The sequence below is a fragment of the Choloepus didactylus genome, chromosome X (assembly GCF_015220235.1).
Source record: "Choloepus didactylus isolate mChoDid1 chromosome X, mChoDid1.pri, whole genome shotgun sequence".
Taxonomy (NCBI): domain Eukaryota; kingdom Metazoa; phylum Chordata; class Mammalia; order Pilosa; family Megalonychidae; genus Choloepus; species Choloepus didactylus.
The window spans coordinates 176,229,272-176,255,468 of NC_051334.1; the positions used below are offsets into that span (position 1 = coordinate 176,229,272).

General features: G+C 41.7%; 1 protein-coding gene across 1 annotated transcript; it reads left to right on the plus strand.

Annotated features, from left to right (window-relative positions):
- Nucleotides 1-3,251: 3,251 nt before the first annotated feature.
- F9 (coagulation factor IX) lies at nt 3,252-24,518 on the plus strand. Its single transcript, XM_037821918.1, has 5 exons — nt 3,252-3,348; nt 8,756-8,919; nt 9,117-9,141; nt 12,851-12,964; nt 24,162-24,518. Exons 1-5 carry the CDS (start codon nt 3,261-3,263, stop codon nt 24,356-24,358), a joined length of 588 nt encoding a protein of 195 aa, XP_037677846.1. The 5' UTR covers nt 3,252-3,260; the 3' UTR covers nt 24,359-24,518.
- The last annotated feature ends 1,679 nt before the right edge of the window (nt 24,519-26,197 follow it).

Consider the following 26,197-nt stretch of genomic DNA (forward strand, 5'->3'; position numbering starts at 1 on the left):
ACAGAGAGAATATTCAAAGAAATAAGGGCTGAAAACTTCCCAAATTTAACAAAAGATATTAATATACACATTTGAGATGCTGAACGAACTCCAAACAGGATAAACCCAATTATATGCACTTTGGCATACTTTAGTCAAACTGTTGAAAGCCAAAGATAAAGGGATAATTCTCAAAGCCACACAGAGAAGCAATGTGCCATGTACAAGGGAGCCTCAATAAGAGTAAGTGCCAATTTCTGATCAGAAACCCTAGAGGCAAGATGGTGATAAGATGGCATATTTAAAGTACAGAAAGCAAAAAAAAACTGCCAACCAAGAATTCTGTATCTGGCAAAACTACTTTCAAAAATGAAGGAGAGATTAAGGCATTCCCAGATAAACAAAAGCTGAGGCATATCATCACCACTAGAATGGCCCTACAATAAATGGTGCAGGTTGAAAGAAAAAGAAAAAGACAATAGAAATAAAGATCTCCAGTGAGAGTAATGACATGGGCAAATATAAATGCCAGTGGTATTGTATTTTTGGTTTGAAACCCCACTTTCTACTCCCTACAGGATCTAAAAGGCAAATGCATAAAACATATTGAGAAATCAGTGGTTTGGGACTCATAATGTATAAATACATAATTTGTGACAAGAACTTCATAGAGGTGGGGGAATGGAGAGTTACATGAGCATAATTAGTGTATACTATTGAAGTTGTTATCAAATCAAAGAGATTGTTATAGATATAGGATGTCACATTTAAGCCCCAGGATAACTACAAAGAAAATATCAGAGAATATGCAAGCTAACAGAGACAGAAATTAGAGTGCAGGTTGCCAGGGGTGGGGGAAGGGGGAATGGGGAGTTAATGCCTAATGGGTGTAAGGCTTCTGTTTGGGGAGATGGGAAGGTTTAATAATGGAATGTGATGAGAGTACCACAATATTGTGAATGTGGTCAATCCCACTGAATGGTATGCTTGGGAATACACAATATGGGAAAGTTTTAGTTGCAGATGTGTTCCCACAATTAAAAAAAAGAAGAAGAGCAACTAAAGAGACAATGCCAATTAAACGCAATACACGATCCTGGATAGGATCTAGCAAGGGAGGAGAAAAGGGCCATAGGGACATTACTGGGACATATGAAAAATGGGAGTAGAGACTGTAAGCTTTATATCAATGTTAGGTTTCTTGAACTTGCTAACTGTACTTAAGGTGGGTAAGTGAAAATCCTTGGTCTTAGGAAATGTATATGGCAGTATTAAATATTCAAGGAGCTTTATGTATACAACCTACACTCAAGTGTTCAGTAAATGAATTGATAAATAGAAAGACAGACTGACAGATGGAAATAAGATAGATGAATTGCTAGACTGATAGATGGATAGATAGAATGATACAGCAAATGTGGCAAAATGTAAAACTTGATGGCTCTGGGTATCTGAGCAGTAGGGATATGTTGTAGTTAACTGTATGTGGTATGTATTATTTGTGTAATTATCTTTAAAGTTCAGAAGTACATCAAAATAAAAAGTTTAGCATTTTTTAAAAAGATTAAAAAAATTTTAATTATTTACTACATATATAAAATGAAGGCCAAACCTTGAAATCTGTATTTTTTTGGTAAAGCCCTTCAGATGATCCTGACTGGTTGCCAAGATTGAGCCCCAGTATGTATCATATTGTTGACGGGTTAGCATTAAGTATTTTTACCTATTTAATTTTTTTTAGTATCACTTTGTGATATAGCACCACAGTCTTGGATTGCACATGATCCACATTCTTGTCTTTGGATCCAAGAGAAATGGTATGAAGGAAATGGCCCGGGAAGTCAGAGGATCTCACTTGTATTACTACTCTGCGGCTTCTTTGTTAGTAGCCTTGAGCAAGTCATTAATGTTTCTGCACCTTGCTCCTCTCACTTGTAAAATTGAAGAGTCTTAAGAAATGATCTCCACAACCCTTAAAAATTAATTTTAAAATAAGGTAAAAAAATGTCCAAACTTTTATAAAAAATATCAAACCACAGATCAAAGAAACTCAACGAACCCCACTCATATCTTGGCTCACTGTAGTAAAACTGCTGAAAATCAATAATAGAGCTAAAATCTTAAAGCAACTAAAAGGAAAAAAGACACATTACAAACAGAGTAACAATGATAAGACTATTCACTAACTTCTCATAAGAATCAGTGCAAGCAAGAAGAAAAGGGAATGACACATCCATCATTAATGTGCTCATAGAAAAAAAAAAGTTAACCTAGAATTCTTTACCCAACCACATAAATTTTTTTTAATGAAGGTGAAATACAGACATTTTGAAATAAACAAAGCTGAGAAAATTCATCATGAGAAGATCGACACTATAAAAATTATTAAAGGAAATTCTTCGGGATGATGAAAAATGATAACAGATTGAAATTTAGATCTACACAAAGAAATGAAGAGTGGCAGAATAGTAAATAGATGGCTAAATAGAAAGTATTTTTCCTTGTTTTTAAATTTCTTTGAAAGATTGTTGACTGTTGAAAGCCAAGGTAAGAATAATATAATACAGGGTTTATAATATATATAGGAATAAAATGTAGCACAATAGCACAAAGGATGATAGGTAAATGATAGTATACTATTGTGAGGTTCTTATACTACATGTGAAGTAGCATACCACATATTAATATATACTATTATATAATATTCATGTTATTTATTTATATATAAGTATATACACACACCTATACACATATACATATGATCTGGGAAGGAGTTCATATGTTTGATCACAGGAGTATACAGCACAATAAAGGTTATAAATTCCTAATTGCAAGGAGTAGCATAAGGAATCCATCAGTTGACTCCAAGTATCGAAGCATTGGGAGTGTTTTAAGGTGAGTGACCAAATGACTTTGTTCTTTCCATCTCTTCCACTTCAAACTGTATGAAATCAGTGCTCCTTGACAAGGATAAAAGGGCCCCACTGAGGAATTCTGCTGCCGCAGTGACTGTCGCTACTACCACCTACCCCCATTCTACAGATGTGTCACCTCCTGCTTCAGCCTCAGAGCAGCCATGGTAGCAGAAGCTCATAGAATCAGAGGTGAAGTTTAATGATGGCTGCTGCCTATTTTCTTCACTTGACCCCAGAGGCCACTGGCAATAGCCCAAAGACCCACTGAGAGAGATAGACATTATTTACCAGAAGTAAATACAGCTCGGCTTGTACTTTGGAACAACTGGTCAACCTTGCCACTTACACAATCTACTAGCAAAGGTTATGCAGTGCCTGAACATGATCATGGCAGAACCATCTGGCCTCATCACCATCTGCCTTCTAGGATATCTACTCAGCGCTGAATGTACAGGTTTGTTTCCTTTCTAAAAATAACTGAATTTGCTTGTCTTTTGGATATAGAAATGACTGGTGCTTTCTTTGCCACTAAACAATGATTACATGATTAGAATAGCAGTATTTAAGCTTCAAGTATCCATCATGTAGGTTGGTAGGTCCTGGCTCTCCGGTGGCTGTGTCGTCTTCCTTTTTATATCTATACAGATTTGCAATGCTTAGATACTTTTCCTTTGATGAACCATGTTGGGCTTGTCATTTGACAATGTATTTTCTCTTAGACAATAGTCATCTCCTTGATTAAAAAAAATTAAAATGGGAAAATGCTTTAACAAAGAAACAGCAAAAAATGGAGAAAAAACTTATGTTTTTGCCTTTTGGACTCATCACTTTGAAATCAAAACAGAAAACATTAAGGTCACAAACAATGTTTTATTTACCTAAAAACTCTGATTTTAAGATCTGACATATTTCAAGATTTTAGAACTATATAATAAGGCATGTCTCTAATTTTTAAAATCTGTTATATATCTTCAATTTAAAGTTTTACTTCAAACACAAAACATTAAACTTTTTATTAGAAAGTTTATTTATTTGGTGTTATTTATCACCAAACTTTTTCATGGATTGGGAAGAAAACATTTTGTCTCTGATTCCAACTATCTCAGAGTTGATACTTGGCAAAGTTCAGTACTCAGCTGAGCTCCCTAGGAGAGCAAAGCAAGTCCAGGGATTGATATAAAGAGTGGGAGCTTAGTTAATGCAATGTATATCACTTTGTGTTTTCATAACTTCAGTGACTTTATGTACTCCCCAGGGGAAGGCACACAGGGAAAAAATTATCCCATTTGGACAAACAGCATGTTCTCACAGGAAGCATTTATCACACTTACTTGTCACCTACTAGAATCAAACTTATGAGCTGCCAGTGCTGGGATCGGGGGTGCCAACCCTGAGTGTCCCCAGAAAGCAGACTGGCACTGTGGTTCCCTCTCCAGACAGAAATGCCGTAATAATGACGTGAGAATGCAAAGTTTAAATCAAACTGGCAAAGTGGGGAGAGTCAAGGGATAAATAAAATTTGCTGGAAAACTCACAAAGCAGGATATAAAGCTGGGTCAAAAGACATCACATCAGTGTGAAATCTGGGAGGATAAAAGATCCAAGCCTTTCTGACAAGATAAGTGCCCAGATGATGGCAGTTGTTAGAGGGCTGCTGCCACCCTGAAGACCTCAGATGTCAGAAAATGGATAAATATGGGGGGGGGGAAGAGGGAGGAGGAATTCAGAGCTGGGCAAACAATGATTAGAGACAACCTGAAGTAGGCAGTTTGGGAGGTTAAACATAGGACCCCAGACAATACTGAGAAAAGCCCTGTGATTCTTGAGCCCTTATAGTCAGAGATTTCAGGCCCTTGAGGCCTGGTGGAATTTCCCTAAAGGTGGACACTAGATGCAGCACCTTCTGCTGCTGCTCCTCAACTGTCGTTGGCTTCTAAAAGGAGCTTCTACGGGTTATTTACTGAAATGCATTTTCATGGCTGCTGCCCTTAGGTACTAGTGTATCAGTTTCGGGGAAACCAATTCAGTTTTGTAAAGTGTAGGGACCAAAGCTGTCTTTCATTCATTCAGACATTACTGAGTGACTACTATGGTGCCAGCCACTGTGGCAAAGTACTAGGGACATTGGGATCCTCCAGACTCCCTCCTGTAACCTAAAGCACGATGAGGTCAAGGTGAGAGATTTCAACATAAGGTGATAAGATGTTGCGCCAGGGGTTAAGGGAGCACAGAGAAAGGAATACTTTAAAGGGGAGAAGGCTTGGCAGAAAGACAACATTTTGGGTCTTAAAAGAGTAGTGGATGAACCTTGAAGACATCATGTTGAGTGAAATAAGTCAGACACAAAAGGACACATATTGCATGATCTCACTTATATGAAATAATTAGAATACACAAATTCATACAGTCAGAAACTAGAATACAGGCTACCAGGGCTGGGTTGGGGGTAGGGAATGGGTAGTTAATGTTTAAATTTACAAAGTTTCTATTTTGGATAACGGAAAGGTTTTGACAATGGATGGTTATGATGGTAACACAACATTGTGAACGTAACAGCACTGAATTATATATTTGAATGTGGTTAAAAGGAGAAATTTCACATAGTATATATATATATATATATTACTAGAATAAAAATGTTTTTAAAAAACCATAGAACTGTACAATGCAGTGAGCCTAATGTAACCATGGAGTATAGTTAATTGTACAAATATAATATTGTTCCATCAACTGTAAAAAGGGTATTACCCTAGTGCAAGGAGTTAATAATAGAGGGGAGTATATGGGAACTCTGTGTTTTCTGCAGGATTTTTCTGTAAACCTACAACTTCTCTAATTAAATAAAAAAACTGGGGGGGGGGAGATGAGCTGTAGTTCACTTTTCTTAAACATCTGATCTAGAGCATCCTATGCAAAAAAAAAGGCTCCTTCATGTGCAAAGGTCCAGATCCACAAAGAATGTGAGGGATTTCAGGAACTCCAAGTAGTTTAGTTGGTTTGAAAGTTGAGGATGAGAATTAAGGCAGTATAATTAGGCAGGGTCAGGTCCTCAGACAATGAGACCCTAAACTGAGAAGTCTGACCAACAGAATGTACTGCGGAGTCATCAGAAGAGTAAAAAAATGAGAAATCCCACTGATGGCTGATTTAGGATGCCCAGACTGGCAATAATCTCAGGAACTAATTGGAGGGAGGGAGGGGCAAGACTAGAAGAGACCACTCTTGAGGTTATTGCAATCATCTAGGGGAGACACAAGGGCTTACCTAAATCAGAAGAGTAACTGAAGAAACAGAGAAGAGGGGAAGGAATTCAAGTGATATTGAGGAGGTAGAAATGATATGACTTAATAGCAATTTGGATATAGAAGGGAAACAGGTTTAAGGGAAATATCTAGATGATGTCTTCAGCATTTCATGTTGGGTGTGACTATGGGACCCAGACTAGTGCCTAACAGCACGGGCTCTGCAGTCTGCCTGCCAGAGTCTAAATCCTTGCTCTTATGCTTTACTATGTTACCTTAGGCAATTACTTACCCTATTTGAACCTCTACAAAAATGAGATGACAGTCTGTATCTCATGGGACCATTATGAGGCTAAAATGAGATGATGGGTGTAAAGCACTGAGCACCACGTCCATCACCTTGGAAGCATTAAATAAACATCAGCTCTTACTAGCTATATCACAGCATATAGTTAGGTAACTGGAGAGATGATCTGGAATTCCAAAGATCTGTCTCACTGGAGGCGGCAACTGAAGAGTCACTGTTGTAAAAATTGGAGTTGGAGTCAGAAGAATGTGAATATCTAGGAAATGAGCATGGATGCGGTGGCATCTAGGACAGTGCCTGGCAGTTGTTGTTTCGGTAAATCTTTGTTGAAAGGCTCAGGGCTGAGACAAGGGAGAAGCAGGCAAGACTCAGAGCACAAAAGTACTTGCACGCTCAGAGAGTGTGTCCCTCCTTAAATTTTGTGCCCTAGGCACCTTGCTCTGGAAAGGATGCTTGGAGTAAGAAAGGAAAAGCCTGGGAGAACACTGAACATACAAGGGACAGGCAGAGGATGGAAGTTAAATGATTCAAGTGGTAGATGGATAACAAGAATCTAAGAGGAGAACGAGAATAGAGTGCTTTTGTTAAAAGAGTTTCCTGAAAACGGAGAGCTCCATAATGAGAAATGTTGCTGAGAGATCAAGAAATCTATAACTTCAAAATTATCCTTTAGGAGATCTTGGCTGACCCTGTCAAGAGTCGTTTCATCACATGGATGGGGGAAAGGAAAGCAAAGAGCCAGACAACAATGCATTAAAGAGCTAAAGGGAATTGAGAAAATTACAAAGACAGGCAGGCAGACATGGGAGGGCGGGAGATAACATACATATACCAGCTTACATATATTATCTCACTAACCCCGTCAACTCTGTAAAGTAGCATTCTTATTATATCATGTGATACCCACTTTACATTTGACAAAGTTAAGGTTCAGAGAGAAGGTGAGTTGCTCAAGGTCACACTGCCAATATGTGGCAGAGAGGTGATTCAAATCCGGTTCCATCTGACCCAACTCCACACCCGTTCTTTTTTTTTTTTTTTTTTTTTCACTCCACCACAGTGTAAATGGAAACAGACTTAGACACCATGGTAGGAGTGCCCAGGACCAAATTAAATCAATTCCCAAGCAGAGAGAAGGGTCTGGGGGAGGCCAGGAAGCATCCATATTTGACATCATGCATCTGCAGCTGCCTCAAAAGAGAAGAGAGAAGGCAGATGGCCGCACTACTCTGGGGTTTGGGATTGCAGGGTAGGCACACTACTGAAGAAGGGGTTAAGGGAACTGAGGAAGTTTGCAAGTGAACAGGTGAAGAGAAGAAGTCGAGGCTAAATTCAGAAAAAAAGGGCATTCCAAAGGGGATTTGCAGGGTAAGAATAAAGTAAGGTTTTCAAGGGACTAGACTGCTCCACTGAAAATAGGAGAATAAAGTTTGTTTGTTTTTGTTTTCTTTCATTTTTGGAGTTAATGAGAAGGTGTTCCCAAAATGCCCTGGGAAGTTCATCTTTGAAGCACATGACCCTGTTGAGATGGTATCAGATAAATTGCTAGTCCCCTGAAGAAAGGAACAACCCCAGGCAAGTGGAGAGAGACAGAAACGGGTGGGGAAGGCAGAGGGAGCAAGTGAGAGAATGAAAATGAATCAGGGTAGAGTCCTCAATTCTCCAGAGTTCAGGAGTGTCCCTACAGGCTAGGCAATTGTGGCTAAAATAACCCAGGTCCTGAATCCCAGAAGAATGCTTAAGTCTTCTTCCTAATTACTGTAATACATGCCAACTGAAGGTGTTTGTGAGTCCAAAGAGAAAAAAAATGAATTCAGTGGTTTTTCTTTAACATCTAGTGAAAGACAATGGGGTCAGATTTGCAGCTGGACCAAATTAGGCTTCTGTTCTTCCAAGAGAAATTTGTTGCAGAGTCATCTGGGCAACTGCATTCTGAAAACACAACCCAGCAAGGGTGATGGATCACCTTGCAAGGATACGCAATTAGCTATTTTCCAGTGATGACAAAGTATGAAGTTAACTGCTTATTGGAGAACTTGTTTTTTCTTCCAAAGTAAATTCAGATACAAATGAAAATATGACCTTTCATTACTAGAGCCTTCTGACTAAAAGTAAAATTGAATTTTAGTTCCTAAATCTCCATGTGTATCCAGTACCATGGGAACATCACAGATTCTGGCTCCATGCCCCAAAGAGAAATTGGCTTTGGAATTACTCGGGATTAAAAACAAAGCCTTTCTTTAGAGAAGCATTTAATTTTCATAATGTGTTCTTTTTTTCTGAAGCTAAAGAAAAGTTCTTTTAAATTTCAGTTTTTCTTGATCATGAAAATGCCAACAAAATTCTGAATCGGCCAAAGAGGTATAATTCAGGCAAACTAGAAGAGTTTGTTCAAGGGAACCTTGAGAGAGAATGCATAGAAGAAAAGTGCAGTTTTGAAGAAGCACGAGAAGTCTTTGAAAACACTGAAAAGACTGTGAGTATTTCCATGCAATATTCCTCAGATGTAGAGCAAAGAATAGAACATCAAAAGAGAAAAGAAACTTCTCTTCGGAATTTTCAAATATCCATGTATACATATATATATAGTACAAATGTTATAAAAGAAAGGAATCAACACCAAAACACCTTAAATACTATCATTAACTTGTACTTTCCTTTTTTTCCTTATAGACTGAATTTTGGAAGCAGTATGTCGGTAAGCAATTCATTTCATCCTTTAGCTGATATACAAAACACTTGAAAATTTTGTATTTTTTTCTCTCTGTATATAGATAATACATTAAACTCTGTTAAAAGGACTCAGAAGAATCAGTCCTACTCCTTAACCCAAGATTGAATGCTGATATACCACAGGTTTATGCCAGTATGGGAGACATCAGCTGGCAGATAAGTTTACTTCTCTCTAGGGCTTCAAAAAGAACATTGTTCCGCTCTAGGATGCTGGAAGGAAGAAACTGAAATGACTGCATCTTGGGAGTGAATGAGAGTTAGCAGTCCTCAGAGGGACTTATACGTTTATTACTTGAAAGCCCTCCCTCTTATGATGGCCTCCAAGGCCCTCCATGATGGCCCTTTCCCTTCTTTCCTGGTGTCGTCTGATCTCTCTCTCACTGCTCTCCTCCTCACACACCAGACTCCTGCCCCTCTGGCCTCCCTGCTCTTCTTGAACACTCTAGGAATGCTTCCACTTTGGAGTCTTTTTCCTGGCTGTTGCTTTAACCTGGAATGTTCTCCCAGATGTCCTATAGACTAGCTCTCTCATCTCCTTCAGGTCTTTGCCCCAATGACACCATCTCAATGAGGCTGACCTTGAACATCATATTTTAGAGTTCAACCTACCTCAAGTTGAAGACAGACACCCCTCTCCTGCTCTTATTTTTTCCATAGCACTTTTCACCATCTAACATACCATACAATTTTCTTATAGTATTTATTATTGATTGTGTCTCACCCCCATTAGAAAGCAAGTGTCATGTAGGCAGGGATAGCCAATTGTTTTGTTTACTGACATATTTCCTGCACCTAGAACTGTATCTGGCACAGAGGCACTCAGTAGATAGGAGTTCAGTGAATTGACCAAAAGGAGGAAAAGTCAAAACTTTAATGACAACTAATTTTTAAACTAATTTGAAACCCAGCAGCAGGATTCTCAGGGAACGCACGTTCCATAGATTGACTGACCCTGAGACTATCTGCATGAACAGAAACAAATGAATCTGGGCACCAAATTCACTGACTTTCACCCCTCTTGAGACCCACTTCTATTTTCCCTGGTTCCTGTCCTGGAGACATTCTTGGATTGGATCTTGTCAGACCCTCACAACTCACAATTCCTCCACTTTTGTTTTTAAATCATGAGGAAGGAAGAGACCTGCTCTGTTACCTTGCTTTACCTGCCTTTTCTTGTTGTCAGGAATGAGCTCCAAGCCAATTCCCTGCTAATAATTCCCCCTACAGTTAGTCCAAACAAGTCTTTTTTACTCTCTCTGTTTATAGAGTTTAAAACTTTGAATCTTGTGACTTATTGTTAAAAGCAAGCAAATTTCTACTTTTCCAAGAAAAATATCTCTGGCTGTGTTGAAACTCACGATCCCTCTCCCTGTCCCCAGAGGTCTGTACCTCTTCAACACCTTGTTTTGAATTTGGGCCTCTGCCTTCTAGGTTACATAGACTGCTTACTGCACCTCAGGTGTAGATACCTGGGAAACATCAAGGGCATGATTTGGTCACTACTGCTTTTTCTACCAAAATATTAATTTAAAAAAGAGAGAGAATGAAAACAACTCCAAGGCTTTGTTCATTTGCAGCCGAGATGCCTAACCATCACTAAGCCATTTCTCACCATCTGGGCTTTCACATACAGCAGGGACCCCAACTCACTGCTGCCCTACTGTCTACCATCAGCTCATGATGTCAAGAGCCTTTTGAAGAAGCCTGAAGGCCCAGCCACATTAACTAGCACCTGTCTAGCACTTCATAGTTTGCAAAATGCCTTTCACATTTAACTTCACGCCATCCTGTGAGCCAAGCATTATTAACCCCAGGTTACAGAGGAGGAAACCAAGGCTGAGAGATGTTAAGGGACTTGCCAAAGGTCACCCAGCCGGGAAGTCATGGATACTAAATCAGAACCCGCGTTCTCTAATACTCAAGCTCTTGCCCTTCACAATTATACCTCACAACCTTCGAAGAACCTAGGTGCATTTCTTTATTAAAGAGCAACCTAGTAGCCTTAAACAGGAATCTCTCACTTGGCAAAGTCGTGTTCCCTATAGTCTCTGACCCCTACTATCTACAGCTTTGCATCGGTCCAAATTACACACAGACAAGCACCCAAAAGGGGACTAAATGCATGATAAAATGACACTTGTTTTAAAGATATGTCTCAGCAAATGAGTTGCCATGAAGCTGGCTGCAAGCCCAGACCCTCTCAGGGAAACATCCTAAATAATTCAGATTCATTGGGCTATAATCTAAAGTGCAAATCTAACTCGTTTTTTAGACCCATTCTGAGCATCAGTAATAATAAGCTAGAGATATTGTGTTTTGTTTTCCTAGAATTGGAACAAATTGAAGTATCTGTGCAAAGGCACACTGGCTCAAGGAGAAGAGGGGACAAGGTCTAATTTTTATAGCAAGCAGATTTTCCAGAGAGGGATGATTTCTGAGAAAGGGATATTAGTCCCTTAGTTAATAGAACATGATACATGCTTCTGACAGGAAGTAGGGTAAGCAGGCAGGGATCTACAGACTAGATGCTGGGTGGTTTTGTTCCACAGTATGGCTACTCAGAAGAAATTTCTTTTTGATTTCCCTTTTTCTCTCACTCTTTTATTCTTATTGTCATCTTTATTGCTTATTCTTTTGTTTTTCATATATTCAGGCTTACTAATCCAGCTCCCATTTTTTCTTCAGGGTTATTTCTCTTAGCAGAAAGTGTGTACTAGTCTCCCTTCTGGTTTTATTCATTCTTTTCTCCGGAATCTTCCTTAGATGTACTGACTGAGGTAGAGAGCTAAGAAACCAGACTTAAAGGTTCCTTCTCATCTATACCTCTCCCCTCTCACCCATTTCTTCCTGTGTTTTCTTACCATCAGTGTCTTCAAAGGCTCTCAAGAACTCCATAAATATAAAAACTTCAGGAATGGTAGAACCAGAACATGGACAATCTATTCATAAATAAAGCACATTGGCAGAATCTTATTTTTTAAATCTCTATGTAACATTGAGAGATGTTTTTCACTTTACATAGACCATTTGGAACGTAACTTGTAGAGAACAGACTATCCTTAAGCAGCAACAGATGTTTCTGGAATCTTTTGTCTTGAACTATTACTATATACTGCACTTTGCTAAGTTCAGTGACAGTAAAAAGAAGTAGATGGTTTTGTTCTGTGCCTAGGCCACGAGTTCCTTGAGGGGAAGCACCATGTATTAATTAGCTCACCTTGCTCTGCAGCATCTGTGATAGAGCAGGCCTTGCTTGACAGAGATAATATTTGTTGAAGTGATCTGATTCGATTGAGAATTAACTCTTCTATTGTTCCATATGGAAGGACTGAAAATCCTTCTCCCCCAACGTTGATACAGTACATTTCTGTACCCAGACATTCTTCTCCCTCTCTCTCTTCCCTTGGGTTGCATAAACTATGCATATGCCTTCCTCGGGGCAATTTTCTAGGACACTGTTAGCCTAAGAACCTTCCTTTAGGTGGCATTTTGGAGACTCAGGAAGACAGGGGCTGTGCATGCCTGTAGGCAGCTGGCTTCTAGGTCAACATTTCTGCTCCAACCCTAAAATCAGGCTCCCCTCCATATGGGTCTGGGCAGGAGAGGACTGTGCATTGTAAGCAATTTACCTGCCAATTCAATTTTTTTTTTTTTTTACCTAACCTGTCTCAAAGATGGAGATCAGTGTGAGTCCAACCCATGTTTAAATGGTGGCATGTGCAAGGATAACATTAATTCCTATGAATGCTGGTGTCAAGTTGGATTTGAAGGAAAGAACTGTGAATTAGGTAAGTAACCATGTTTTTGATTACACATGGTTCAAAGTTTCCCTTTAAAACCAGATGAAACTGGAAAACACAAAATTCATTTATCATAATTTTCTCTCAGAAACATATACTTTAAAAGCTTATAAACATCCATTCTATCTGTAGTCACAGATTTCAGGGTATGCATTCGAGTAACTACATTACAAGAAATAACAATATTTTATTAAGTGATAATGATGTTCTAACCACTTTACTAAGTACATATCTCATTTAAAACTCAGTGCAATTGTATGCAGTCAGTACCATTATTATCCCTGTTCTACACAGATGAGAAAGCTGAAGCTCCAACAGCTTGAAAAAAGAGGCAGTAAATGGTAGAGCCAGAACTTGAAACTCAGTTTGTCTGACTCCAAAACCCCGCTTCTAACTACTATAACCACTGCCTCAAAACTCAGAAAACTGAACTCATAAAATTGTCTGAATTCATAACTAAATTGCTACCAAAACAGGCAATGGAAGTCAATAAAGTGTAGATCTGGGGTATGGCAAGGCCAGTTTGTCCATAAATAGGAACTTCTCTGCACACACAAACCTCTTCACATGATAAATTTGTTTAAAAACCTCATAGCTCATGACTCAATTTGAATATATTGACTACATCAAAAGAGTTGCAAAGTGAATCTAGGATCATCATGTACCCTTTCATCTCATAGCCTGGAATATTCCTTTCTGAGATTTTGGTAATTGGGTCAGTAAACCCCAAAGTCCTTTGCTTACTTGTTTCTTATCTCTTGACGCAATATAACTGGTATTGCAATTGTGAAAAGCACACGGTGCCAATGAAGGATTCTCATTCTACTCTGAAACTCCAGAAGAACAGGGATACAATTGCGGTCGCAGTTGATTCGTCTGGGGGGGGTGGCGGCCGGTTGCTAAATCCTAGGCTCTCGGGATTGCTCGGAGGGTACCGGCGGCGGGGGCTCTTTCCCGGAGGCGAGGGCGAGGCGGGGGACTGGGCCCGGTCCCCGGCGGTGGCGTGCAAGGTGTGGAGGGCGGCGAGAAGGAACAGGCGGGACACGTTTCTTTGAGGGTGAGGAAGCCAAGAGAGTTTATTAGGGGAGAGTACAAGCTTATATCGGGCGGTTTAGAGGGCGGGGTAGCTGTAGGGGTTAAAGGCTTGGATTGGTTCTGAGAGGGCGCGGAGGTTGTTTGAAAAGGGGCGGGAGTTGCTCCGGTAACGAAGAGGGTGGAGGGTGCGGGTAAGGCACGGGGGGGGGTTTTCTCCGGCAAGCCCTCCCCAACGGTTGTACTTTGGGGTGAGGAAATGGGGCCTGCATTCGGCTCCACTTTCTCAGGCCCGGGGGGCCGTGGAGGGCGCTACCACCCGTGCCCCACTACCTTTCCTAGGGGCTGATCAGTTCCCCTGGCCCAGGCCCGCCAAGTCGGAACTCGATAACAGTGTCCCGCATTTCCCCCTTCTTTTCTAATTAGAGGAAGAAGCTTACCGGAGAGATCCGCCAAGGGATGAGGGAAAGGGGAGGTGGGGGAAGGGATAGGGGTAGATGGTAGTTAGAGAGGCTGGAGCTCGACGTTGGTGTGGCGCCCGGGCGTTCGAGAGGGGCCTCGCTGCTTGCGGGATGGACGAGGGTGGCGACGCTGCGGAGGGTCAGCTTCTTCAGTGGAGGCAAGTTGTTGATACTGGACTTGCACAAATGATGAAAAGACAGCATTGGCTTGGTTCTTAGCAAGCTGGACAATTCTGCGGATAATGCAGGGCCCTAGGGTGAGAGCTAGAATAATCATTAGTAGGGGGCCGATGAGAGGGAGGAGGTATGGGAGGAGGGGGGTAAAGATGTGGGACCAATAGTTGGTGGTTTCACGGTTTCTTTTGCGTTGTTCTAGTCCCTCTCGGACCTTTTTTAGGCTGTCTTCGGCGAGACCTGTGGAATTGGCATATACACAGCACTCTTCTCCTAGGGCGGCGCAAAGGCCTCCTTCTTTGAGGAGGAGAAGGTCGAGACCTCGGCGGTTTTGGAGCACGACCTCAGAGAGGGAATTGACAGAATTTTTAAGATGGGAAATAGCGTCTTGTAGGTGACGAATGTCCTCGTCAACAGCCGCCCGGAGGTGAGTTAGGGCGGAGCTTTGACTGGCTAATGCAGCGATTCCGGTGCCAGCGCCTGCAAGACCTAGGAGGGAGGCAATTGTGAGGGCGGTGATGGGTTCTCGCTTTTGCAGAGTGGCAGGAGTTGCAGTTCTTTCCAGGCGGAGGAAGAAGTCTTCCTCGCTGTGGTATAGGACCCTAGGGATAAGGACAATTAGGAGGCAAGTTTCATTAGTTGTATTGAGGGTTTGCACGTTAAGGCAGGGGGTAAGTCCTGTAGAGGAGCAGAGCCATTGGGAGGAGTTGTGGGGAATAAGAAACTTGGCAGAGCTGCTGGGAGATGAGTAGTTGGCACAAGCTGTGAGGTTGGGAGAGTTACTTGAGCGAGGGCGGATGCACTTTCCTGTAAAGGAGACTGAATGAAAGGTTAGGGGGACGGCAGAGGTATTCCAATTGCATTCCGAGGGGCTGTCCTCTGCATTTTCTGAAAAGGAGAGGTTGGAGGCGACGGGCTCATACAGTGAGGAAGAGGTGGAGAGGCAAAGCCAACAAGAGGAGGTAAGATTGGGGTAGGAGACATTTAGTGAGGTGAAGGTCGCTTGGATAAGGCCGAGGAGGGGAGAGGAGTAATGAGAGGGGGGCAGAAAAGGTTGGGGTGGTGGGGTTGGCGATGCGCTGTTTGTAGCTGAGGTGCGGTTTCCGGATGCGCTGCTTGTACTTGAGGTGCGGCTGGAGGGCTTTCGAGCGCAGGTTTCTTCAACCCTAGAGACAAAGGTGGCAAAAGGCTCATTTGGCTCTTGGAGGAGCTTGGTGAATTTAGTAGGCCGACAGGCGGAACAGTTGGCAAAAGCTCGCAAGGCGATTCCCCGAAGGATAGGCCAAAAGGTGGCAGGCGCATTAATATAGGCGGATGCATTTATAAATGCTCCCGTGCCCAAGTAGGCTTCGGGGTGATGATAGACTGCAGTGGCTGCGTCTTGCTCGCTTTGCTTAGCTGCTTCCGCCTGGAAGTGAGCACGCCAATCAACAAACTGGCCGGGGTTAAGAATGGTACGGGCAAGCGAGGCCCAGTCTTGGGGGAGGCAAAAGTCCATGGCGATATCCTGTAGTAATTGGGAAGCGTATGGGCTACCTAACCCGTCTTCCTTGACGGCCCTGCGAAGCTGCTTGATAGTATCTGAGTCAATGGGATACCAGTCGTACGGTTTCTGCGGTGTGGGGGTAAGGTTAAGAGGAAAGCAGCGAAAAGCACGAGAGAAAGGAGGACGCGCTTGCAGAGGGCCTGGCACGGGAGTGGGAGTAGGGGGAGCGTTGTCCCAAGGGTTGCCTTGAGGTGTAGAAGGCAGCCAGGGGTTGTTAGTCGGCAGGGTGGGAGGAGCGGCGGCAGCTGCCGGTAGCGGCTCCGAGGGGGAGCTCGCCGAAGGGGGAGGCGGAAGTGGGAGGCCCCAAGCGTCGCAAGATGGCGGCGCGGTGGGAGTGGCTAAGGCATAAGATGGCGGACTAGCCCCGTCCTGTGAAAGGGCGGGGCCTAAGGCATAAGATGGCGGACTAACTCCGCCCTGTGAAAGGGCGGGACAAAGCGCATGTGGTTTCCGGCCCGGCTTAGGGCTGACGTCATCACTAGAGCACTTCCTCCCCTCGGTGGAAGAAGAAGGAGGAAGTTCGCCATTTTGGAGAGGCTTAGTATTGCTTTGTTTTTGGGGGGCGACTTCGAGCGCGTTGTTAATCTGCTCGACTAAGGATTCTGCGTCCGAATCGTGGTCTGCATTGGTCTCGCTGTCTGAATCTGTTAACTGGGTTGATAGGGCCTCCTTGGATTTAATGGGGCCTCGATCAGGGGGGAGGGAGCCTTGAAGGCAGGAGCGGACGGTTATTAAGGTGGGGAGCAAGCCAGGAGGGAAGCGCTTGCTCTCATGTTCCATGGCGTTGGTGACCCGATCAATAAGGCGATTATAAGTGACAGGGTCCCAAAGATGGCAAGTGGTGAGCCATGGGTTAAAGGGCAGCAGGAGGTCCCAATATACTTGCAGCTGCCGGACAGACACCTTACAGCGATGTGTGTCTAGGAGACCTGCTAGAGCGCGAACTTGAGGTGCTTGGCGTGCAGATAGACGATTACCCATAGCGGAGGGAGAGAAAAAAAAGGGGGGGTTGATTATTGAGTAAAGAAAATGAGGTAAACCGTGGCCGCGAGGCCGAAGGAGACGGCGAGAATAGAAAGCAGGACCCTCTGGTAGCGAGAGCAGTTTGGGGGGGGGGGCGGTTGTAAAGAGGCACACGGCGCCAAACAAAGAAACAAAGACACAAAGGACCACAGCAAAGTAATGGAGGGGAAGAGGGAAAGCTACTGGAGGAAGAGTGTTAGGAGGAATGGGGGGACATAGGAAGAGAAGACGAGAGGTAGTCGGGGGCAAAAGCCAGGTTAATGCGGGAAAGGAAGAGCGGCCCGGGCGCGGAGCGGCGTGGGAGAGGCGGCTCCGGACGTGGAGCGGCGAGGGAGAGGCGGCTCCGCGGGGCGGCGAGGGAGAGGCGGCCCTTACCTTGCAGGCGAGGAGAAGGGGAGTTGGAGAGGCGTCCGGGCGAGCGGGTGGTTTTACTGGACCGCTGCGTGGAGAGGACCGGCCCCACGTTGGGCGCCAGTTGCGGTCGCAGTTGATTCGTCTGGGGGGGGTGGCGGCCGGTTGCTAATTCCTAGGCTCTCGGGATTGCTCGGAGGGTACCGGCGGCGGGGGCTCTTTCCCGGAGGCGAGGGCGAGGCGGGGGACTGGGCCCGGTCCCCGGCGGTGGCGTGCAAGGTGTGGAGGGCGGCGAGAAGGAACAGGCGGGACACGTTTCTTTGAGGGTGAGGAAGCCAAGAGAGTTTATTAGGGGAGAGTACAAGCTTATATCGGGCGGTTTAGAGGGCGGGGTAGCTGTAGGGGTTAAAGGCTTGGATTGGTTCTGAGAGGGCGCGGAGGTTGTTTGAAAAGGGGCGGGAGTTGCTCCGGTAATGAAGAGGGTGGAGGGTGCGGGTAATGCATGGGGGGGGGGGTTTCTCCGGCAAGCCCTCCCCAACGGTTGTACTTTGGGGTGAGGAAATGGGGCCTGCATTCGGCTCCACTTTCTCAGGCCCGGGGGGCCGTGGAGGGCGCTACCACCCGTGCCCCACTACCTTTCCTAGGGGCTGATCAGTTCCCCTGGCCCAGGCCCGCCAAGTCGGAACTCGATAACAGTGTCCCGCATACAATCCTAGGAAAAGGATTTAACACCACAAGCTACATGACTAAGGGCAAAGAGCACACAATTAGCAGACTCTATTAAGGCATTATAGCAATTCACCTGATACAGAGATGAAAAGAGCTTAAAACAAAATGAAATGTAGCAGCTGTACTTATCCAACTGAGAAAGGAAAAAAAAAGTCACCTGTAAAGTCGGTCCGAGATCGTTTCAGCACTAAAGAGAATTCCATTGATCATCTTCCTTTGAGATCTAAAAGATAAAAAAGAATCAAAGATAAGGAAAGAAAGGTGACATGGCAACAGCATTTCCAAAGAAAGCAGCGAGCTAATGCAGATGTATGATCCGGTATACCTGCTTTGGATTCCCATTCCCTCAGGTTTCCAAGTAAAAAGCTCCATGTGACCGGCCAGTGGGGTCACACCAATGCCAAGGTCACCTTTCCTGTGGCTGTGATAATCTGTTCAATGCCTCCCAGGTGTTACTTTCATCTGAAAGGTTGTAATTTCAGATTCTGATTTATGTAGATGAATTTGGTCTTGCTATTATGGAAACCAACAGAAATCTTATCAGGCATTATCAGCTCAAATAATATTGGAACTGAGGGAATGCATAACCCAATAATTCTCAGTTAAGACTGAGGAGCACATTGTAGTAAAAGCAAAATGGAAATCAGGGTTTAGCACTAAATATTCCTAAATAGCTTTTTCTAGTTTAAAAATAAAAACACTTTGAAGGAGGGGGAAAATAGCCCTGAGGAATGTAAAAATAAGCATATGTTAACAGCAGGTTTTACTGCAAGTGGGAGGTTATGGTACACATGCATAGCAAGAACGTAGTCTACAACTGGCACCATCTCGGTTACTCTTGGATTCCTGCTTTCTGGTTTGGCCAGGGCTCTACAGTGGCAGTGCCGCCACCACACCTGCCTCCAGGGAGTTCTTTATCTCCCGTAGCCTTCTTGACCAAGGTTTAGAAAAATCCTTTCAGCTTAGTTAGTTCAGAAACAAAGTGGGAATTGTTCAAAAAGCTCTTTATCTCAGACACTAGAGGAAAGCATCCACAAAAGAATATATAAACTCTCATTTAAGCTTGTTGCTTCAAAGGGAACTGAAAACTAATCTCAAAAGCGATTAGATGGCACAATCTATAGAGCATCTAGAGTCTCTCATGCCCTGAGGGAGGCAAGGAGATTTTTTCCATTGTTAAGACCTTTTGGTTTCCTGGTCCCCTTCTTCATCAGGAAAGAGAGGTGCTAATTTTCAGAGCATGCTTTCTAGTTAGAAGACTAACAATTAATCGGCTACTGGGGTCCCTTTGGCTGGAATAAAAACCACTGAATGTCCACAGCTGCACATCACATCAGAGTCCCTTTCAGAGAGATCAAGCTCTATAAGAACTTGGTCTTCCTACCCCTTCTGAAGAGTGCAAGAGGCATCTTTCTACAGGGTGGAAAGAAAAAAAAAATCACAACAAGCACATAAACATTTTTCTTTCTCATTTTGCCAGCACATCAAAGACACCACTTCTCTCTTATTTATGCCTGCATAAGGGAGAAAAGGAAATATGCTGACTTTTGCTGAGTAATGGTATATTTAGCTGAGTAACAGTATATTTCATGGTAAACTCATTAAATAGGACATCTTTTGGCTAAGCTTTGGTTTTCACATCAACGAATACATCAGGGGAGATGAAAGCAGAGTAAAATAAAGCAGAATAGGATAACTTTTTTACTAGGCATAAGGGGAATTAGAAATAGGTGTTCATGCTAACATGGAGGGAGAAGAACAGATGCTTTGAGATGTTTTTCAACAGATATTCTAGGTTCTTAGACCAGTCTCCAGACCAGGGAAGAACCCATGCCCCATGCAGTGCCTGACATCTAAGTGCTCCATAAATGAGTCCCATACTGACTGGTCTACAAAGATCTACCTGGAATTCCTTGTGGTGGTGTTATTCTATTTCTGAACTCTCAAGCCTGATGGCAAAAGACTACTGATTGGGCAGGAAAATTTTCCACCATATCCACAAACCAAGCTGGAGATCAGCAGCAGCAGCAGCAATGCACTGGGCCCTGAAGGGCAAAGACAAATCTGGAAAATGGTAGAAAGGTCTGGTAACTCCACCAAGGACACAGAATCAGAATTGGGAAAACCATACCAAGTTTACATGCCCTGGGCCAAACCAGGCTGCACCTACTACCTACCTCTGTTAATTTATCACAATCTCATGTTGACTGAACACTTTCTGCAGAAGGTATTTGATTTGGCTGAACAGTTTAGTATTGCTTTGTAGCAACAAAATGATAGCTAGTAAAATTTTTTTTAAAAATCCAGGTATCATATCACCATTAGTGAGGAGAAAGGTCCTAAAATAAATAAGTAGATGAGATGGATGGATGGATGGATGGATGGAAGGAAGGAAGGAAGGAAGGAAGGAAGATAAATAGACAGACAGATAGTGACATCTTTGTGGATCGCATTGCTGAAAAAAGACACGGGTGAGGTTGAGATGACTTAAGATGGTGCATAAGAGGTGTCTAATACAGTCACTCACTTTCAAATTTTCCATGTTATAATAGCACTGACAACTGAGCATCTCTGTTGAAAGTTGTACTGTTGTTGCACATGTATGTTGATCTAGCAGGTCTCAGCTAGAGAACCCTAAACTATGTCATTTCCTGTAATTGAGATTGCATAGGAGAAACAAAGAGAAAGCACAGCAAAAAATACGAAATAAGATGACAGGAATAATAAGCCGAATATATCAAGAATCACAATTAATGTAAACTGGGGTTAAACTAATCTATTAATAGATAAATTCTCAGTTAAGATAGAGTTAAAAACCTAATTGTATATTGTTGACAAGAGAAACACCTAAAATAAAATTACACCAGGAGGCCAAAATGAATGAATAGAAAAGGAATTGTCAGGCAAATGCTATCAGAAAGAATGCTAATGAAGCAATCTTCATTTCCAACCCAAGATGGAAAACGTTACAAAAGACCAAGAAAGATATTTCATATTAATAATATATTATTATGTATAGGAGAGTAAAGGAAATGTGAGCCACTGGAATGCTTAGCACCATCAACACATAATGTCTTTGGCATTTAGCTACCTTATAAGGACCCTATATCATTCTCTTCTGATTAATATATTCCCAGCCCAGCCACCTCCAGATTTACTTTTTGGCCCTAATGGACTCCTCAAGACAACAATTTCTAGGGATCTACAGACTATACTTTAGGATGTGAACTGTTAAACTATCTAGCTTTGGAAGCCAAGAAACTTCTAGAATAACTAAGCAGCAGAGACTACACTTTAATGTAGAGAGGCAGGTATCTGCATGATATTATGGGCTTCTTGTGGCTTTTGTTGTTAATTGAAAGAAATAAGTAAAATTGTAATTTTCAGAAAAATGACTGTGCATATAGAAAGTCCAAAAGCATCTACAGATAAACACTTAGAATTAATAAATAAATTTAGAAAGGTAACTGGATACAGTGTCAACATACAAATACTAACCACATTTCTATATACCAGCAACAATTATAAAATGATTTTATTGACAAAATTTACAATAGCATAAAAATTAAATGCTTGGAAATAAAACTTAGAAAGATGTGCAAGGTCTCTACACAGAAAATTATTAAACATTGTGGAGAGAAATTAAGGAAGACCTAAAAATGGAATAAATATACCATGCTCATAGATCAAAGGGCACAATATAGGAAATATATCACTTTTCTCCTAATTGATTCAATGCAATTGTTATCAAAACCCCAGCAAGCTTCTTCCTTTTTTTTTTTTTTTTTTTGAAGCAGGTTGGATTGATAAGACAATTCTAAAATATATTTGGAAATGCAAAGGGCCAAGGATAGCCAAAGCAATTTTGAAGAAGAATAAAATTGGAGAAATTATTCTACCAGATATCAAGACTTAATAAAGAGTTGCAATAATAAGACAGTATGGTCTTGACACAAAGACAAATAGATCAATGGAACAAAATGAAGAGTCCAGAAACAGATCTGCACATATATGGAAGCTTGACTTATGACAGAGGTGACCCTGCAGTGCAATAGGGAATGGTTGGTATTTTCAAAAAATAGTGATGGGTCAATTAGACAGTCATATGGAAAAAAATGCATCTGGATCCTTACCTCATACCATATGTCATAATCAATTCCGAGTGTATTAAAGATCTAAATATGAAATATAAAACAATAAAGCTTATAAAAGATAGCATACGAGAATATACTCATGAACTTGGGATAAGCAAAGATTTTTCAAACAGGATACAAAAAGTTCTCACCATAAAGGAAAAGATTTGATAAACTGGACTCTATTCAAACCATGAACTTCTGTTCAGCAAAAGACACTACTTAAAGTGAAAAGGCAAGTCACAGAGTGAGAAAAAAACATCTGTAAGACATATCCAAACTGGAACACTCATACACTGATGGTGGGAAGATATATTTGTACAATTATTTTGGAAAGCTGCTTGGCAGTATCTATTGAACCTAAATATATCCAGTAATTCCACTCATAAGAATATACCCAGTAAAAATGCATGCTTTTGTTACCAAAAGATATATACCAGAATGTTCATTGCAGCATTATGCATGAGAGCCAAAAACGGGAAACAACCCAAACATCCATCAAGAGCAGAATGGATAAGGGTAGTTATATTTGTACACAGCAATGCAAATGAACTTCTGCCACACAGAACAACATAGATGAATCTCATAGACGAAACACTAAATGAGAGACCCAGAAGAGTACATAGCCTGACATTCTATTTGTGTAAAGTGCACAAACAGGCAAAACTAATTCACTGTTAGAAGTCAGGATAATGGTTACATTTGGAAAGGAGGAAGGGTATAGTGATTGGGAGAGTGCATTAGGGGACCCTCTGATCTGCTTAATGTTTAAACGGATGCATTCACTTTGTGAAAATTCACACCACTTAAGATTTGTGTACTTTTCTGAATATATGCTTGTTCGGGTTTGCTAATACTGCCATTGTGCAAAGTACCAGAAATGGATTGGCTTTTATAAAGAGGATTTATTTGGTTACAAATTTACAGTCTGAAGGCCATGAAAATGTCCAAATTAAGGCATCAACACAAGTATACCTTCACCTAAGGACGGCCAATGGCATCTGGAAAACCTGTTAGCTGGGAAGGCACATGGCTGGCATCTACTGATGCCAGGTTGTGTTCCAGCTCCTCTCTCAGCTCCTGTGCATTCTTCAAAATGTTGCTCTTGGGGCATTAGTCCTCTCTTAGCTTCTCTGGAGCAAACTCTGAGCTAACTTCAGTAAAAGTCTGCTTTCAGTGGCTATCTCCAAAATGTCCCTCTCAGCTGCTCTGAGGTCCTTCTGTTTGTGAGCTCTTTCATAGGACTCCAGTGATTAAATCAAGGCCCACCCTGAATGGGCAGGGTCCATATCTCCATGGAAATGATCCAATCAAACATTTCACTCACAGCTGATTGAGTCACATCTCCATGGAAACACTCAAAGGGTTCCAACCTAATCAACACTAATATGTCTGCCTCACAAGATTGCATTAAAGAAGATGGCGTTTTGTGGGACATCCAAATTGGCGCAATGCTATACTTCAGTAACAAGTTTTTTAAATTGCAGTCCATGATTTAGTGAAAGTACAATGCCCAAACATTCTATTTGATCCCACATCAAATATATTGCTGCTGTCATTTATATGCCTTATTGTTAATTTTGTTTTATCATTTTGTCCTCTTAGCTCAAGGCACCCAAGTTTCTTGCCAGGAATACCCCCAGCTTATAATGACCCATATATAAGTCAGTAGTTCCATGTATGTTTCAGAAATGCATGTTACATGATGCTATTATTGTCATTTTGCTATCTTTCAGATGCAACATGCAGCATAAAGAATGGCAGATGCAAGCAGTTTTGTAAAAAGGGCGATGACAACAAGGTGGTGTGTTCCTGTACCACGGGATACCGTCTTGCAAAAGACAAGAAGTCCTGTGAACCTGCAGGTCAAAATCTACATACATTATTTAAAGCTTTGCAGATACATTCTCCAAATCCATATCTGAACCTTTAACATTATAACTAACCTACATGATTTTAACCCCTACTTGTATCTACTTCCCTTTGAAATCAACTGGAAAGGTCAGTCACTTGAATTGGACAAGTCAATTCTCCAAATTGCAGACTCATTTTAAATATAAATTCTCTAATTGTCTACAGCCTGAATTCTTTTAAGCCTGGCTAATTTTTTTCTCTGACTTAGATATCACAAAGTCATTGATTTATGTGACTTCTGTATACATATTTGTAATTCATCGAGTTAAACTGATGTAGTAAAATGGTACCAAAAGAGACCATAAATGATTGGATGATAGGCTTCTAGTTTGAGGATAGTGGATTTTAAGCCTGATTCTGTCAGGGTCTGGCTGGTTTACTCCGAAAAAGTCATTTCATTTCCATGGGTCTCAGGCTGAGTTGGCACGCTTGGTGTCAGAATGGTTCTGATAACTACCCAACTGTTTTAAGTTCTGCCCAGCTGGTCAACCTATACAGAAGCGGACAAAGCAATGTTTCCGGTCACATCAACCATGCCACCACGTTGATAGCTGACCAGTATATTCAGAACCACCTCTACACCCCACACTCATATTGCTCTTTTCTGAAAATGAAAGCGGTAGGAACTTTGATAAAACAAAAAAGTAGATTCTGCAGGATCAATTATATTTGATAAATGAGAGGCCTTTTGGAAGCAAAGAGATGTAATTCCTTTTGCATTTCCAAAGCCTAATATATTATTAAATTGGTACATTAAACCACACACCATTCCTCTGTAACTGGGTTTGATACCTATCTCAGCAATGCATCAGGCAGAGGAAATTAAAGAAAGGACCAGAAGCCAGGATAATACATACTGCGACGAAAATGATACATTTCCAATGCCTCAGGGTCTGCCTGCCCTTCTGGCCTGGTTCTTCACATACACTGCCTGAAAACTAGTCTCCCTTGGGAGGAGAAAAAAATATATATATATATACTCACATATACAACTATATATATGTGGGCTTTAACTTCAAAAACCCAACTGCCAGTGTAGACAGAATGGAACGGTGGCTAAACTCTTACAAACCCTTCTATGTTATAAGATAGAAAAACAAAAAAGAGAGACACCCTCCAACTATTAAATGGGATGTTTGATTAAACTTATGCTTTACCAGAATAAGGAAGCCAAACTCAAAATAAGCTTATCTGTCTTTCAGTAGCCCCTTTTCTCTAGCCATTGTTGATGACGGTATTTATACATAGGTATTCTGAACTCATTTCCTGTTTTCCCAACAACCTGCTGTTTTCAGGATACTTTGCCACAGCTGGTTGCTATAGAAATTTCTGTTATAAGGAATGTGGCTAAAAGGAAAGTGAAAAATGAAAATGAAATGTAAGGTGACTTTGCTTAACCACAAATTTCCACTCTGGTAGACACCAGTGTATCAGTAGATTAATCCTTTCCTTTAGGAAATTAACGAACCCATGGTTAAAAAAAAAAAAAAGTGTCCTGAGTGGGTGTGGCTGTGATAGTCACATTAGTAATCTACTTCACTACCATTTGAGAGCCAGGTAATCAAATCACAATGATCTCTCCCCAACAGATACCTAAAAGTCCACCTTGGAATTCAGAAGGCATTCTAGTGTATAAAAGAAATCCTGTTAACAAAAAAAGACGTTTTCTTTATACTTTTCCATCTATACTAGTGAGTATTATACATCACAGCTAGTTCCATTCCGAAAAAATAAAAGTCCCGACAAAAACTTGCCTTACTCTGAAAGACAAAGGAAACCATGCATCTCTTCTCACTCACAACTTGACCCTCTAACTACCCATTCTTTCCAAATATGTTCTATTTTGGGTGGAGTTGTT